Genomic DNA, 16,740 nt, shown 5'->3' on the forward strand with positions numbered 1-16,740 from the left:
ACACATAGTGACTCGTACATCAAAAATTGATTTTTGTTACCTATTACTTCCGATTGGAAAATACTCATTTCTTGCATATATCAAACTAATAAGTGCATAACATGTGATTCTATATAAAATTGTGACTTATAGCCTGTTTGGCCAAACTTCTAATTTTAAAAAGTACTTTTGTCAAAAGTATTTTTCAAACTTCTAATTTTAAAAAGTACTTTTGTCAAAAGTATTTTTCAAAAAAGTACTTTTGGCTAAAAACAGTTTGTGTTTAACCAATTAATTTAAAAAGTACTTTTGAGCAGCAATTAGTGTTTGGCCAAGCTTTTAAAAAGTGCTTCTTTGTGTATTTTTCTCAAAAGTACTTTTCTCAACAGTACTTTTGGGCAAAAGATATTTTTTTTAGCTTCTGAAAAAGTGTTTCTGCTACTCCCTAAAAACACTTATTTTCTCTCAAAAGCTTGACCAAATACCTCATTTTTTTTTAAATAAGCACTTATTGAAAAAATAATTACTTTTGGGGAAAAAACAAACTTGATCAAACAGGATATTAATCATATTCCATTTTTATATGTTTTATTACTTGAATCGTACTAATATACCTCACCATTACTATATCAATTTTTTAATCATTTTTCATTATTGAAATTATATTTACAAAATATAACATAATTTTGTGCATGTATTAGTCTGAGACTCCTCTCCGTCTGACCTATAGGTGACACGTTTGTAGTTGGATGGAACAACTAATGCTTGCATTAAGGTAAGTTGTTTCATTACGCCCGTTGAAATGCAGTCTCTTCCCGTACCTCACTAATACTGAATGTTTTATTAAAATTTATTTTAATAAAATCAAAACCACACCAAATATCATGGGTTTTCAAAAAATTTAAAACCAAACCTAAAAAACATGGATTGATTTAATCCATTTGGTTCGAATTTCAGTTTGGATGAATTTATAACCAAAGCATGCACACCCCCTCAGGAATTAAATATACGACGTCGTTTGGACCATAAAAGAAAACATAGAAACAAGAAGAAGAAGAAGTAGAGGGGTGGGTTTTCATTAGGAAGTCAAAAGCGGTAGCAAGAAAGAATGGAGGAAGCAAGAAAGCTCAAGGGTCATAAAGGCAGCACCACTTGCTGTATTGCCTCTCAAAATCGCCCTGGTTTTATTGCCACCGCTGATGAGGTGCAGTGAGACACTTTTCCATATTTTGTACAAATTAGACACCCACATTCAGGATAGGCGTTAAAGTTTTGTTATGAATTTTGCTGATTACAACTGTATTCAAAGTCTCTCACTGTTTCTTTTTGTTTAGTTACTTATTTGATCATTTTCTAATAGGATGGTTGTGTGTGCTGCTTCGATTTGAGGTGCCAAGATAAAATCTTTACTATGGATGTTGGAAATGGTAACCCAATTTCATCAATGTGTTTCAAACCAGGTTTGTCAAATTTCATGTTTTTTAGTTGGTATTCTGTACAACAACTATGCCTCCGTCGTTGGGACCGGCTATATGAATCTTCACTGTTCAATTTACTTGGGTATTGCATCTAGATATACTGTATTGCTCTAGGTTTTCCCAATTGACAACCCTAAGATGCTAGACAGAACAATGTAGGGGGCTGGTGTTTTGGGGCTTTGTAAGAGCTAAAGCATATTGGTCTAGGAGGATTCCGTTTCATGCTTGAGAGAACACTGTTATTTCTATGATTGAGTTAATTGCAGTATATCCAGCTTTGGTACATACTACATGGTCCCTTTTTCTTTCAGTCAGATGTCTCAGCTTTGCAATTTACCATATCAAGACCTAAATAGAGCCGATGGGATGAAGACAATTCATATAAACCGCTCAAGCTAATTAGGAATAGTGGCATAGTTGATTGATGTCTAGTGGTAAGAGCGCAATACGTGATGTGTGGTTAGGCGGTCACGGGTTCGAACCCTGCTGCTGTCAAAAACTTGGTATTTAAGTGGAGAAAGATGGACCTCAAAAACTTACGGTTCTAATGTTCTAACTCGGGCATTCTAACACTAGCACTTCATGGACTCCCTTGTTCCCTCAAACTCAAGGTGGGTAACCAAATTTGCTTATTTTGAAAACATAAAAAAGTAAGTAGTCTCCAGAGAATTTCCCAAGAAACATGCCATAAATTTGCCAGAAGATCACACGGAAGATTAAGAATATAAGTGGTTGAAAATGGTAGTGCCGCACTGCCTCCACAACGGTCGCCAAAAAGGGCGTGGCGTTTCCAAAAAAGCCACTGGATTAGAGGTGTGCTGTCACCAGAATAGTAACGAGTAATATACGCAACGCCGTCAGAATGATAACTGGGAAGAGACACGATGTCGCCAAAACAATTCCCTCGAATGAGGTGGTAGTGTCACTGGAATTGTTACCAAGAATACACATGGTGTTGTTTAACGGTTGTGGCAAGGGGATAAGGATAGTAAAGCTATTAAAACATAGAAATAAAAGCTACTTAGGTCTCTACTATGGTGGTAGAGACTCTACGTAAGTTTCTTAGTATGATTGTAAAAACTCTGATACTTGCGAGAAATATGAACAAGAATAAACTGCAATGGTGACTTGATAATTTGGTGAATACAAGACACCTAATTATGTGTCAAACATAATAGAAATAGACCATATTTATTTTCAAAAAAAGAAGAAGATAATAATTGGCATAAACCATGTCTAACTTAAGAATTTCTACTATTCCACTCTAACAGTCTAATACTAACACAGAAATTCCAACTACAAACATATGCTGCCGCTTTTTGACAAAATAATATGCTATTTTGAGGACCGTTATTGAGAATTAAGTTACTATTGATTTAGAGATCTCTGTTTCTGCAATGTAATACATTAGTTGGTGGGATGATAACCTTCCGCTGGCGTTGATATCATAATTGAAATTTGTGATAGTCGTCAATCTCAAACATGTGATCCATGGTGCAGGGAATGAAGATGTTGTTTATATCTCACTGGGAAGTGAAGTCAAATGCTTTGATGTGAATATGGTAATGCCATCATTTTTCCGAGATAACTTTCCCATGCTTTTTTTAAAACTTCTTTCTTTCACATGCTTTTATAATTTACCACTTCTTGTGTGATTCGGGTACTCGTAAATGGCTACTTTTGACCTTTATCAAGATCTTTTTGACTGAAACTTCCCGTCTGAATTTTATGTTGTAACTTGGTTAGAGTTGGCTTCTTTCCACTTATTCTCTTTTATCACTTTTGGGCACAAAAGTTTAGTTATTAATCCAGTTTAACTGTATCTGAAGGTTACTGCATCGAAACTGTTGCACAGTTACAATTACAACAAGGATGAGATAAATCAGGTATGATTGCTATTCTTGTTCTTTTTATAACCTTATATTTTCTCACTGTTCAAAAAAATAACCTTATATTTTCTCCTTTGTCTCACAATCCATATCATTGGAAGTTACCTACCATTTGAGAATGGGTTTTTGCAGTATAAATATACACTGTTCTCCTCTTCGTGGAAATCTGGCCTTGTGCTCGTTTTGTTATTTTCCATTAGTCATGTTATCAGGAGTATGCCCGATCATTAGTTCAGTTGGTAATATGATATCTTGCTATCTTCAGCAGCTTCTTTATTAACCTCTAGCCTCTTATTCAAGTTCTTGTTAGTATTTTGGGACTTTGATTCCTAGCACTTCAGCTAAATGTATCAGTTATTTACTCTTCTTATCTCTTAACCTGATCCATTTATTTGGTTCTTTTGAGCATTAGCTCAGGGAGTTTGGCTAGAATCAATTTAGGAGGTTTTCCGTGTGGCTGCCAGTTCGACATGTGAACTTTATGGATCAGTTTGCCTTTCAAACCCAAATAGTGGTACTTGTGGATGTAATTTCAGGACTAGGTGCAGAAACCAGTGGAAGTGACACACTACTTATCTCTTCATCCCATTCTGTAAAATGTTTATGCTTCAACCACCGCACTAATAGGTGGATGGCGCTGCAATAAACTGCACCATGTCTCCACATTGACGAATCTGAAGATATTTGATAAAATTTAGGGCTTTGTTCGAGAAACGCCCCTTGTTGCTTTTTTAGGCAATTGTGCACCCAATTCTCTGTTTTAGGCTCTAGTCTAAATGTCATGTCCAACAGATTCATCTTGTACAGGCTTAAAATTAGAAATTTAGGATTTACTCTGTATTTGTTCATCCGGATAAGTATTAGGCTTTGTCCATTATTTTATTTGATGTTTACATATCTTCCCTTATCATTTTAATCTCTTATGATTTCTCCTATTTAACAAGGTCATATTTCAGGTACCTCAAGTAGGTATACTATATTTTCAAACAATACCTATTCTAGTTCTGCGTGCCTAACCTTTCTGTTTTTCAGATTGCTTGCAACTCAAAATCATCGTTCCTCGCTGCAGCAGATGATAGCGGTGATGTCAAGGTAGGACGGTTCGCTATATCCATAAGTATGTTGAACATCTGATTCTCTGTTTCCATGAGAGATAACACTGATGAGTTCTGAAACTTTTAAGAGATTAAACTGTTTCGCTGTTTCCGTAAGTATGTTGGATATCTGAGTGTTGCTTGGGTTGCAGATCATTGACATCCGCCAAAATCGCATGTACAAGACATTGAGAGATGGCCACACAAGTGTATCCTTTTTTATATAATTACTATGACAAGTTTGTACATTGCCCCAGAAACATGGTGATTTTTTTTTATGTCATTCATTTTAATTACTATTTTACTATTCAACATTCTATTTATTTGTTGTTGCCCTTCTTGTATTATCTTTTTGGTATGTGAAGTCCTATTTGTATTTTGCTGTGAAGGTTAGTTCCATTTTTTCTTCCCCAACTTCGTATTGGGAACTATGTTCTTATTGTGAACCTATCATCATTTGTGACCTTCACTATCTTATCAGATATGTAGCGGTGCTCAATTCATTCCTTGGAGACCTTGGGAAGGTACTTTTTGGACTAAAATTTTCAGGAGTCCTACATTCTTCCCCTTCGTGACATTGACCTTCCCCCTCTAGATATACATATGGCCCACATACACGTTGAAGTGAATGACCTCAATAATTCATGAATGGGACACACTTACTTGGAGCTTTTGGCAACATTTATAAGTATGATAATGTTTTCATCTAAAGTTATTTTAGAGGTATGTGATGTCCACTAATACACAGACTTCAGATATCTTGGAGAAGCTAATTCTTCCTCTTAAGTTGTACTTCTAGTACGCTTCGTGATTTTTAAGCAGGTAGGTTTCCAGAATGTTTGCATTGGCTAGAATTTAACGAATTAGTCATAATCTTGTAAAGAATGATACCATTTTTACAATGATCTACAAGTAATTGCCATCTGCTATTCATGTTATGTGTTGTTATTATTGAAGTCACAAAGTGTTTTTTTTTACTGCTGCTCTCTCTGTTTCTCTCTGTCAATGTGTGGGTGTGTGTGTGTGTGAGAGAGAGAGAGAGAGAGAGAGAGAGTCTTGAAAGAGATGCAGATGCGTTGTATATGACATCCTTTGCCCCTTTATTTTTTACAAGAGAATCTTGATGTAGGGTTCCTTGTGAAACCAATCTCCCGTTTAATCTAAATGGGATGGTAACATAAGGTTTCTTAAAACGTGCAAGTTGTGGTACATAAGGTTTCTGTAAAATGTACAAGTTGTGACAGCCTGCTACTTAATATTCAATTTCCTATGATGTTTGGAGAATTGTTTCTTAGAAGCTGATGATGGTGTTATCTTGTGTTTGTTGTTTCATTTTTAGTCATCACTGGGGGTCTTGATTCAAAGCTTGTGCTATGGGACTTCTCCAAGGGACGGCCCCAGAAGATTTGGGACTTTGGTATGTTGAGCCTTAGACTATGTACTCTTTTGTATTTCTGCAATTTCTAGTATTAATTGCTATTGTAGTGTGTACCTTCTAGTTGAAGGCATGCCTTATTACACCAGAACTGCACATCTGAATTTTAGGTCTGCCTTACTACACTAGCTACATATCCACTGAGTTTTAGGCATGCCTTACTACAGTAGATGGAAAAGCAAAATCGCTAAGTTTTAGAATATCTGGGTAGTTATCTCCCTATATTTTAATCACAGGGGATTAACATAGAAAACCTAGAGGGTTAGCCTAGTTTGTAACTTTGTGGAAAACATTTTTTCAATCAAACGTATCCTCAGCATCATTGATATTTCAATTTGTGGTGAGAAAGGGGAACTGGGAGTAGATAGTCGACTATCTTCCTCCCATTTTTACTGACTATATAAGTATCTTGCTTAAATATTGTTTTAGATCTCTTAGCTTGGGTGTGTCTTAATTTTTGTAAGATTGGTTTTCTACACTTCAAGTTTTCCACCTAAGCACGATTGGCGAGAAGTAATTCATGACTATTCTAGTGAGACACTGAGACCTAAAGAAAATGAGTAGTGTTTCCTGCCTGTGACATGTACTTGTGGTTCTCTTGTTGCCATTTTCCAGAAGAATCAAATTCAGCCTTTCTGTGACATATATGATACCCCGATCATCATTTTATCTCAGTTCACCCATCTCGGACGGACATGGGCATTTCCCGTGGATCCTTCACGATGCATACAAAACCTCCAATGGTTGAATGTAGTGCCAGACAGATACATACCTGGATCCAACACTCTTAGCCAAGCTAATGTACTAGAAAATGCCACCTTGATTTATCTAGGTTGATTGAATCAGCTATTGAAGTTCTCTTTGTTTGCTGTAGGCACACTTGACACGGGAAATAAAGGTAATATGGGACAATGTTTGAACCCTGCCTTTGTTCATGCTCTGGCTGTTCCTGACGTTGATGTGGTGGATAAATTTGTGAAGATTTGTGCTGTGGCTAGGGGTGATGGAGTTGTTTCTATAATAAACGTTGAGTCAGATGTCAAAACTGTTAAGTCCAAGAGTTCAGCTAAACCCAAGAAAGGTTCTAAGTCAGCCCCTAAAGTTGGCGGTTCTTCTGCTGATCCTGAAATTGGAAATCAAAATGGAGGAGACCTGCACCTTGATCACTCTTTGGGAGGACACACTGCTGCTGTATCCTGTGTGTAAGTTTTCTTTATAGCATGGCATGCTTAAATCTACCGCGTCAGCCAGCACTAACTCTGCCTAAATTCTATTAGGACTTTTTCAACATTTGGAGACAAATGGAAGTTCATAATTTCAGGTGGAAATGACAAACAAGTAAAAGTATGGGATTGGTCTAAGTTTTTCATTGCTGGTGAGACTTGCACTGGCTCCGACATCCTTCGATCTAGCTTAAGTTTGAGCAGAAAAGTGAGTTCTACTTCATTACTTTTTATGTTTTCTCTCTTCCACTTTATGCCTCGATTGTTTCTTATATATGTCTCACAATTGGGCTTTTTAATCAGGTGAATTGGCTTTGCACAACTCCTACTGATTCAGAGAACCTAGTTGTCTGTGATACATCCAAGGTTGTGAAGGTTTACACTATCGGGTGAAGCAGCATATATTGATCCGTGATACTGCTACTTGTACGTGATGTGATCCTCGGAGAAAGTTATGCTCCCTATATGGCAGTTTTGTCTTTGTCTTGCACACTAAACTGGACAGGCATGGCGTTGCCAAACAAAGGTTCTGACCAAGAGCTAGGTGCTTCTGGTATATACTTGTGTCTCTGAAGGATTAAATTTTTTATTTCCAATGTAATTGCAAAAAGATGTCTAGGATATCAAGAGTCTGAGCTTGTCTCTACTTTTTCTCTTCCTCTTTTTTTTTTTTCCCCCTTTGTTGTAGGGGATTGGGATTTTGGTCCTGAGATTGTGATTCTGAGAATTGACATTACTTAATTAGATAATTACTTCGAATCAATGTTGTTTGTAAAGTATTCTCTTAATTTGTAAATATTATTATAAAAAGAAATTCTGAACGGAGATTTCTGTTGCATGTGGGCTTGAGTGTGCGTGCAGTTGTGAGGTCTACCTATTTGTTGCAGACCTGCATGCTTGCATACCTAATTGTGGGCCTCTTCTAACACTTTTCCTGCTACATTTTGTCATTGATTTGTCCAGTTCATTGATATTGAACTTTATGGTGTGAATAGAACGCAAGGATAAGTAACTTTTTCAAATTTCACATTTAACATCTATTTTACATCATTATATGTAAAGTTAACATGAATTTCACATCTGGTTATCGCGAGTTCCCAGATTTTGATGTTAAAACAAAACATTCTTGTTAATCTGAACTGGATGACTTAGGACAATCCAGCTAGAGATTATGTTTATTGTGAATGCTCAAGTGAATGTATTCACGTATAGTTTGTGAAGAGAACAATCTTATTCGTTGAGATATTAAAAATAGATCTTTAATTATGACATAAAAAAGTTAATAAATTGATCCAAGTTACCACTCCCGGTGGAGATAGTACGGGATTCAGAACGACTATCTTTTTTTCCCTCTCTATTCAAGGGAAAATGTTTTTGTGTAGATATTTGGTCTGAATCACATATTATTTCATGTTAGAAGCTTTTATTCTTCCTAGATTTTGACAGTAAATCTATAGATCTGAAGAGAAATTTCTCCTTGATTGAAAAAAGGAGAGCTTAAGTTTTATGCAATTGTGGTATTATAAATTTTGACGCAACCAAATCACTTAATTGATAACCTGATCAGAATAATAACTAATAATATTGTAAAAAATTACGTTATATATAACTTAAATCCAAAGAAAAAGAAGAAGAAAAGGAGGCATGTGGCTTGACTTATTCTATCAAAAGAGGTGTGTATGTGGGGTGGCTCAGCCTTGAAGCTGCAGTCAGACTCAAAAGTTTGGTGCAATTAGTTGGTTAAGATGTACAAACTCCAACCATACTCATTCCTTCAAACTCCAGCAAATTTTTAGAAAATCTGTCAAACATGTTGCTTTCTTCTCTGAAAATATACCTTTGACACCCACTTCTCAACCTACAAGCTGGCCAGTCCCCTTGTAACCACCCTCCTAACATTCCTTCACCATTACAATAATGTTTCTCATTCCTTAGCTTTTTGCTCAGTCAGTGGATTCAATCCTTCTTTATATTCCTGGGACTGACAAAGGAGCTAAAGCATCATTTGTGTGCTAGCTGTGGTCAAGAGTAGTGACCAAGAGTTTCTGTGAGTGAAAAAAAAATGATGGAGTCAGGGGTTCCAATATGTAATATTTGTGGTGAACAAGTGGGGTTAGCTAATACTAATGGTGAAGTCTTTGTGGCTTGTCATGAGTGCAACTATCCTCTTTGTAAGAATTGTTTGGATTATGAGATCAAAGAAGGACGTAGCGCATGTTTACGCTGTGCAACTCCTTATGATGGTAACTCAATCTTGCTTTCGGTTATAATTAGACTTTGATATATCTGATTACCGATCCCATGTGACAATTTGGTAAAAAAAGTGTTAAGGAAGTCTAACATAGTACTATGCTTATTTTGCAGAAAATGAGAACGAATCGAACCATGACGAATCGAACCATGCTACAATGGCTTCTCATCTTAATACTGCTGAGGTACTAATTAATGTCTGGTGAACCTTTCCATGTTTAGTCCTACAAACATGACATTGAATTTTAGTTGACGACAATGTTCTGTGATTGTTTTTTTCGACGTAGGATGTTGGAATTCATGCTAGAACTGTCAGTACTGTTTCAACTGTGGACAGTGGTAAGTAGATGAAGCTTTTCTGCACAAAAATATTCATAATACCTTTTTGTAGTGTAGTTTCAATGAGGAACATTATATTAACTTACTTTATCTTTTCTCATGAAGAATATCATGATGATTCTGGCAATCCAATATGGAAGAATAGAGTGGAAAGTTGGAAGGAAAAGAAAAACAAGAAAAAGAAGAACAAAAATAAGACTGTTGCACAAGAAGCTGAAGTTCCACCTGAGCAGCAGATGGAGGAAAAGCCACAGTAAGTAGGCCTTTGCAAAAGCAACTTAACTAGATACGATAAATTTCGTGAAATTGGAAAGTAACCATGTTTATGATAGTATTGCAGTTTTTGTGTGTTTTCATAGTTTTCTTGAAATGGGGCTAATTTCTTTTGTCTAGATGTCTAAATAACTACCAAGAAAACAAGAACTTTTTGGTAATAAAACATTGATGTTTGATCCACCTTCAGTGATTCAGAATCTTGAACTTGCTCTATTTTCATCATGCATTTATTGATTGCATCTAATTTAACTTCTGCAGGCTAGCAGATGCTGCAGAGCCACTTTCAAGAATCATTCCTGTGCCGAAATCTCAAATTACTCCATACAGAATCGTGATTATCATCCGATTGGTAGTTCTCTGCCTTTTCTTCCACTATAGAGTAACACATCCAGTTGAAAGTGCCTATCCACTGTGGCTCATCTCTGTTATCTGTGAGATCTGGTTCGCTTTCTCTTGGGTGCTGGATCAGTTCCCTAAATGGTCCCCTATTAACCGACAGACATATATTGACAGGCTATCTGCAAGGTTAAAAATCTTGGCTCTTCAACTTCCATAGCACTGCTAATAGAACATATTCAAACTTTGTTGCATTTCTTGCACTTGAGAATTAACTTTGTTTGTACCTTTCTAGGTTTGAAAGGGAGGGAGAACCTTGTATGCTTGCACCTGTCGATTTCTTTGTCAGTACAGTCGATCCCATGAAAGAACCTCCTTTGATCACTGCAAACACGGTTCTCTCAATCCTTGCAGTTGACTATCCTGTCGAGAAAGTATCCTGCTATGTATCAGATGATGGAGGCTCAATGCTTACATTTGAGTCACTAGCTGAGACTTCTGAATTTGCAAGGAAATGGGTGCCATTCTGCAAGAAATTTTCAATTGAACCACGTGCACCTGAGTTCTACTTTTCGCAAAAGTTTGATTACTTGAAAGATAAGGTGCAGCCTTCTTTTGTCAAGGAACGCCGAGCAATGAAGGTGGGGGCTTAGTTTTGTAATAGGATTTTGTATGAAATAAGCATCTAGTTCAAGAATGATTAACCTTTCATTTGGTATTGCAGAGAGAATATGAAGAGTATAAAGTGAGGGTAAATGCTCTTGTTGCCAAGGCTCAGAAAACACCGGAGGACGGCTGGACCATGGCAGATGGAACTCCTTGGCCAGGAAACAACCCGCGTGATCATCCTGGAATGATTCAGGTTAGTGGTCTTTATCCTATCTCAGTTTCAGCTGTCAGTGCGATATCCTTTTGACTGATTTCAGTCAGCTGAAACTAGTATCTGTTTAACAAGATGATCGATAAAATCATAATGAAGATTTAGCAACAATCTTTGAAGTTCTAGTATTTGTGAAACTTTTGGATGTTCAGTTAAGCTTCAAAAATTTTCTTCTTCACAGGTTTTCTTGGGACATAGTGGTGCCCATGACAATGAAGGAAATGAACTTCCACGACTCGTTTATGTCTCAAGAGAGAAGAGACCTGGTTATACACACCACAAAAAAGCTGGTGCTGAAAATGCTCTGGTGTGTTAAGATGCAATTTATTACTAGCATTGATCTGAGACTATTTTTCATTGAATTCCTTTTACAAACTTACTGTTTTATTTCAGATAAGGGTGTCTGCAATTCTCACAAATGCACCCTACATTCTCAATCTTGACTGTGATCACTACGTCAATAACAGCAAAGCCATTCGTGAGGCTATGTGTTTCTACATGGATCCACAAGTCGGCAGAGACGTCTGTTATGTGCAGTTCCCTCAGAGATTTGATGGAATTGATAAAAGTGACAGATATGCCAACAGAAACATAGTCTTCTTTGATGTAAGTATATTGAGCAACTAAATTTAGCATTATGATATTACTTTCAGCCTCTCAAATGAATTTCATCTAAAAATTGAACAACAATCTTCTTCATTTGACATCTTAGTTTAATGTCGTTTTTAGTATTGAATCTCCTGATGCTGAAAAATGGATTGAGATGACTTTTAACGCTATTTCAGGTTAACATGAAAGGTTTGGATGGCATCCAAGGACCTGTATATGTCGGTACAGGAACTGTTTTCAATAGGCAAGCACTCTATGGTTATAGCCCTTCAAATCTGCCTACAATACACAAATCTTCTTCATCTTGCTCTTGCTGCTGTCGCCGCAAGAAACCAGCCAAAGAGAAGGATCTTACTGAGGTATATCGTGAGTCAAAAAGAGAAGATCTGAATTCTGCAATCTTCAACCTAAGAGAAATTGAAAGTGAGTTTTCTAGTACAACGTTCCCTTTTTATTAGCTCCATTATCTTTAGAACTTTAACCATGAAGCCATCATTTTGGTGTCTGCAGATTATGACGAGCATGAGAGGTCCTTGCTTATTTCGCAAATGAGTTTTGAGAAAACTTTTGGCATGTCATCCGTGTTTATCGAGTCTACACTGATGGAAAATGGAGGAGTACCTGATTCTGCCAATCCATCAACACTGATCAGGGAAGCAATTCATGTTATCGGCTGTGGTTATGAAGAGAAGACAGCATGGGGAAAAGAAGTAAAAATTGAATATCTCTCTTTTCAAGACTCTTTTTTCTCCTGATTTTAACTCTTTTCTTTTTTGTATTTTTCTTTTTCAGATAGGTTGGATATATGGTTCAGTGACAGAAGATATCTTGACTGGCTTCAAGATGCAGTGCAGGGGATGGAGATCAATATACTGCATGCCTCTGAGGCCTGCTTTCAAGGGGTCAGCTCCTATCAACTTGTCAGACAGGTTGCACCAAGTTCTTCGATGGGCTCTTGGATCGGTTGAAATTTTCTTGAGTAGGCATTGCCCTTTGTGGTATGGATTTGGTGGCGGCCGCCTCAAATGGCTCCAAAGACTTGCCTACACCAACACCATTGTCTATCCTTTCACTTCTCTTCCCCTCATTGCGTACTGTATTCTTCCTGCTGTTTGTCTTCTTACAGGAAAATTCATTATCCCTACGGTAAATGCTTCCACTTCTCTGACATGCTTGCAACTTCCTATGTCCATCATGGAAAATTACATGTCTAAAAAGAAAGAAAAGGATGGGATAATTACATTTTTTTACCACTTAAAAGAATAATAGCCAGAAAGTGTATAGGTTTTGTATATTAAGTATAAATATGCATATAATATACATGTTATATAATCAAAATATACATATATTATACATAAATATACATTTAGTTTATATAATCAGTGTATAGGATTTGTATCTTTGGCTAGCGCGTCCGACGAGCCAAAAATAAAAAAAAGCCCTTTAAAGATTTGAGATTTTACAAATGAGTGCACATTAGGAGCTGGTATTAAGGCTGCAATTTCTTTAGTTTCTATTACTGAATCAAATTCTTGTGCCTTTTATGCAGCTATCGAATGTTGCAAGTATACTTTTCCTTGCTCTTTTCATTTCCATCATTGTAACAAGTGTGCTCGAGCTACGATGGAGTGGTATAGGCATAGAGGACTGGTGGCGTAACGAGCAGTTTTGGGTGATTGGTGGTGTTTCTGCCCATCTATTTGCAGTTTTCCAAGGATTCCTCAAAATGCTTGCTGGTATAGACACAAACTTCACAGTGACAGCAAAAGCGGCAGACGATGGAGAGTTTGGCGATCTCTACATATTCAAATGGACAACAGTCTTGATCCCTCCAACAACAATTCTCATTGTCAACTTAGTTGGTGTTGTTGCTGGTTTCTCTGATGCACTCAACAAAGGATATGAAGCATGGGGGCCTTTATTTGGCAAAGTGTTCTTCTCATTTTGGGTGATCCTGCATCTTTATCCATTCCTCAAAGGTCTAATGGGACGCCAAAATCGAACACCAACCATTGTTGTTTTGTGGTCTGTGCTGTTGGCTTCTGTTTTCTCACTAGTTTGGGTCAAGATTGATCCATTTGTCAGCAAAGATGACCCTTCAGCCATGGTTCAAAACTGCATCGACATCGATTGTTGAGCGTGGAACAAGATCTCTGAACTATACAACCACATGTTTGAAATGTAGGCTTTTTTCATGTAGGACGTGTAAACTCTCTTGTCCTTGCATAGTTTGAGCAGCTTGTATCAGTTTTTCCAGTTAAAGACTTTTGAGAAGGAAGGAGAGTAAAGAAAATTTATTTGGAAATAGAACGTTGAAATTTGGATTAAAACTTTTGAAAATACAAAGTTAAAGGAACTTGAGCTGATAATGAATAGTATTGTTGTATTTTTCTTTCACTTGAAGGTGTCTTGTTCAACTATGGAGCATGAGAATTACAAAGGACAATGCTAGTTACATTGTACAAGTCTCTAAATGAACAAATTTATACCTTGATCAAATATAGTGAAATTATATATAGTAACCTCCTGATTAAAATCCTCGCAAATTGACTGACTTTTTGTCGTGAGAATTACACTTTGATCAAATATAGTGAAATTACGAGCATGATATATAGTTCATAAAGCTACCCAAGAAATAGTTCCTAATGAAAATAATTTTTTTAGCGTCCTGCAGTAAGCACTTACGCTTCATGCCTTACTATCAGTGAACAAACATTACAATATGTATTTGATGAAAAAAATAGTAACTTTATTGGTGCAGAATGAGTAAATAGTATACATACAATACAGAGTTTCATTATACAGTATGGATATACACCGTAATTATTTTGAGGAGTACTACATATCGGCGATTTTTTTTTATTAATGATATATAATGAGCATCAAAATGTTTCCATTTGATATTCACAATCCAAACGGAAGATTTAATTACCTAATATGTTTTTTTTTTTTTAAAAAAGAATATTGTACCCATATAAAATACGTACGTAGTTCTATTTTTTTTTTTTTTTTTTTTTTTTATAGCTCTGGTTCAGTTGTCCCGGAAATCCATTTGATCAGTATATTTATGTCCCTAAATTTTTTGGAACATCTTTGAGACAAAATATATATGCAGCGTACTTGTAGGTGCATAATCTAAATTTAATGCCCTCTCTCTCTCTATTATGGGGCACTGTTAGGCTCATCTCTTTGAGTTCGAGCAGTTGAACCGTTTACAGCCAAATCAATAATAATTGTGGCTATCACCAAAGTATGTGGTGCAGCGGATGGGGTTGTTTCTCTCTTAACCAGAGGTCTCGGGTTCGAGTCCTGGGTATGAAAAAATTCTTGATAGGGAGCGCTTCCCCCAAAATGGGCCCCTATGCGGCGCCAGATATAGTCGGGCTCTAATGCGGATACCGAACATCGGGTGGGAAATCAATAATAATAATTGTGGCTGAACATCTGTTCATCTATCAATCAATCTCGTTTATGAATGTTATGATGACCAGACATATAATCAGAACTCTTTAATCGGCTGCTTTCAAGAGGGTGGCTTGAAATTAATCTCCCGCAATCACCCATCATATGATTGGAGCTGAGATGAATTTTTAATCTTTCTTATAGTTCTAACAGAAATGATAAACACACTTTAGACTAACAAATGTGATATTAATTTTTTAATCGAGCAGTTTGATTAACCTTTTGACTAATGAACCGGTAATAATCGGTGCCAAAAATCAAGTTAAAGAGCAAATACTTGAAACAAAAGTAAGTATAATGTTTGGCCTTAAAAAGAACAACCTTGATTATTTAGCCATTTGTTAAAAAGACACCTTTTAAGAGGTCTTAGGAAGTCTTTCAAAGTGGGCAAACTTAAATTTTGGGAAAACCACAATATTCTCAATTTCTATCAAGGTTAATTATATAATATTATAGTATTTTTTTTAATTTTCATCTTGTATCTGGTACTCGCTTTGAAATTTGATAAATTCGAATTCACACAGCAAAATTTCACTTTAAGAGTGAAGCTATCAAAAGCAATTTCATTCTCAAAGCTCGAATATGAAATTGGTTATATATTATAGTAAGATTTGTCACTATCCTTTAATTTAACCTTGAAAAGAGGTTCTTTGAATTACTTTTTTTTTCGAATTACTTTATTGATTCATGCTAAAAAGGTAAAATGCCGTTTGTCACAAAACAAGGAGTTTCCAAGTTGTGTAGACCAACAATACTTTAATCCAAAGGATAGAATCACATTATAATAAATGAACTAGTATTCCAAGCAAAGAATAATCACGAAAAATGTTGGTTTGGAGATTATGAAAAAGGGACAAGAGCGGTAGGAGGAGAATAGCATATAAAAAAGTTGGAGGGCACCTGGGTCCAGCAGAAAATATTTGGATTCTGACTTAACTACTGTTTTTATTATTTTAATGTCCTTTGCTTCGTACTTAGTGTACAAAATAAGCACTACTATTTGTTTTTGTTTTTTAATGTTTTCACTTCGCACTTAATTTACAAATAAAATACTGCTTGATCAATCTTTGGAAGTCGCAATTTCGACCTTTGACCTTTTCGAAACAATTTTCTTGTACACTTTTTAAATTCTTTTGCATGTGATGGCCAACATAACTTAGCTAATATGTGATGTCCTTTATAAGTTGCGTAAATTCGAGGCGATCTTTTAAAATAATCTTGCATGTCGATTTAGAACCAGTTCAGATTAGCTAATTAAGATAACGATATCAAGTGTTGATAGGGGCCTAAATAGAGTGAAATTTATGGGTCGATTGAATTTAATAATTTTGATTCAAATTTTGTAATATGTATTAGAAAATTTATTAAATAAGTACGAATAATTGATTTCGAACCTAGTCACAAATCAAATCGATCGATTGAGCTTGAATTTGGAGCTCGAATCTATAGAGTTCAAATTTTTGATCTGTCTTTAATGCCGAAACACACTT

At 36.1% G+C, this 16,740-nt stretch overlaps 1 protein-coding gene across 1 annotated transcript; it reads left to right on the forward strand.

Moving 5' to 3' along the window:
• Positions 1–857: 857 nt before the first annotated feature.
• On the forward strand, positions 858–14,208 carry LOC132624504 (cellulose synthase A catalytic subunit 8 [UDP-forming]). Its single transcript, XM_060339272.1, has 24 exons — positions 858–1,183; positions 1,340–1,439; positions 2,958–3,019; positions 3,287–3,343; positions 4,379–4,438; positions 4,593–4,649; positions 4,922–4,964; positions 5,780–5,857; positions 6,750–7,077; positions 7,153–7,306; positions 7,402–7,487; positions 9,133–9,341; positions 9,463–9,533; positions 9,636–9,687; positions 9,793–9,940; positions 10,222–10,488; positions 10,595–10,940; positions 11,024–11,161; positions 11,361–11,486; positions 11,573–11,785; positions 11,965–12,211; positions 12,299–12,498; positions 12,581–12,934; positions 13,338–14,208. Exons 1-24 carry the CDS (start codon positions 1,088–1,090, stop codon positions 13,923–13,925), a joined length of 4,080 nt encoding a protein of 1,359 aa, XP_060195255.1. The 5' UTR covers positions 858–1,087; the 3' UTR covers positions 13,926–14,208.
• The last annotated feature ends 2,532 nt before the right edge of the window (positions 14,209–16,740 follow it).

Source organism: Lycium barbarum, chromosome 12 (genome assembly GCF_019175385.1).
Source record: "Lycium barbarum isolate Lr01 chromosome 12, ASM1917538v2, whole genome shotgun sequence".
In the NCBI taxonomy this organism is placed as follows: domain Eukaryota; kingdom Viridiplantae; phylum Streptophyta; class Magnoliopsida; order Solanales; family Solanaceae; genus Lycium; species Lycium barbarum.

What these genes read in the sequence shown, in the direction of transcription:
- LOC132624504 (XM_060339272.1), top strand. Translation starts at nt 1,088, where the DNA reads ATGGAGGAAGCAAGAAAGCTCAAGGGTCATAAAGGCAGCACCACTTGC. An exon ending in CCAGAAGATTTGGGACTTTG is followed by an intron (nt 5,858 to 6,749) that starts GTATGTTGAGCC and finishes TGTTTGCTGTAG; the next exon opens with GCACACTTGACACGGGAAAT. An exon ending in ACTGCTGCTGTATCCTGTGT is followed by an intron (nt 7,078 to 7,152) that starts GTAAGTTTTCTT and finishes AAATTCTATTAG; the next exon opens with GACTTTTTCAACATTTGGAG.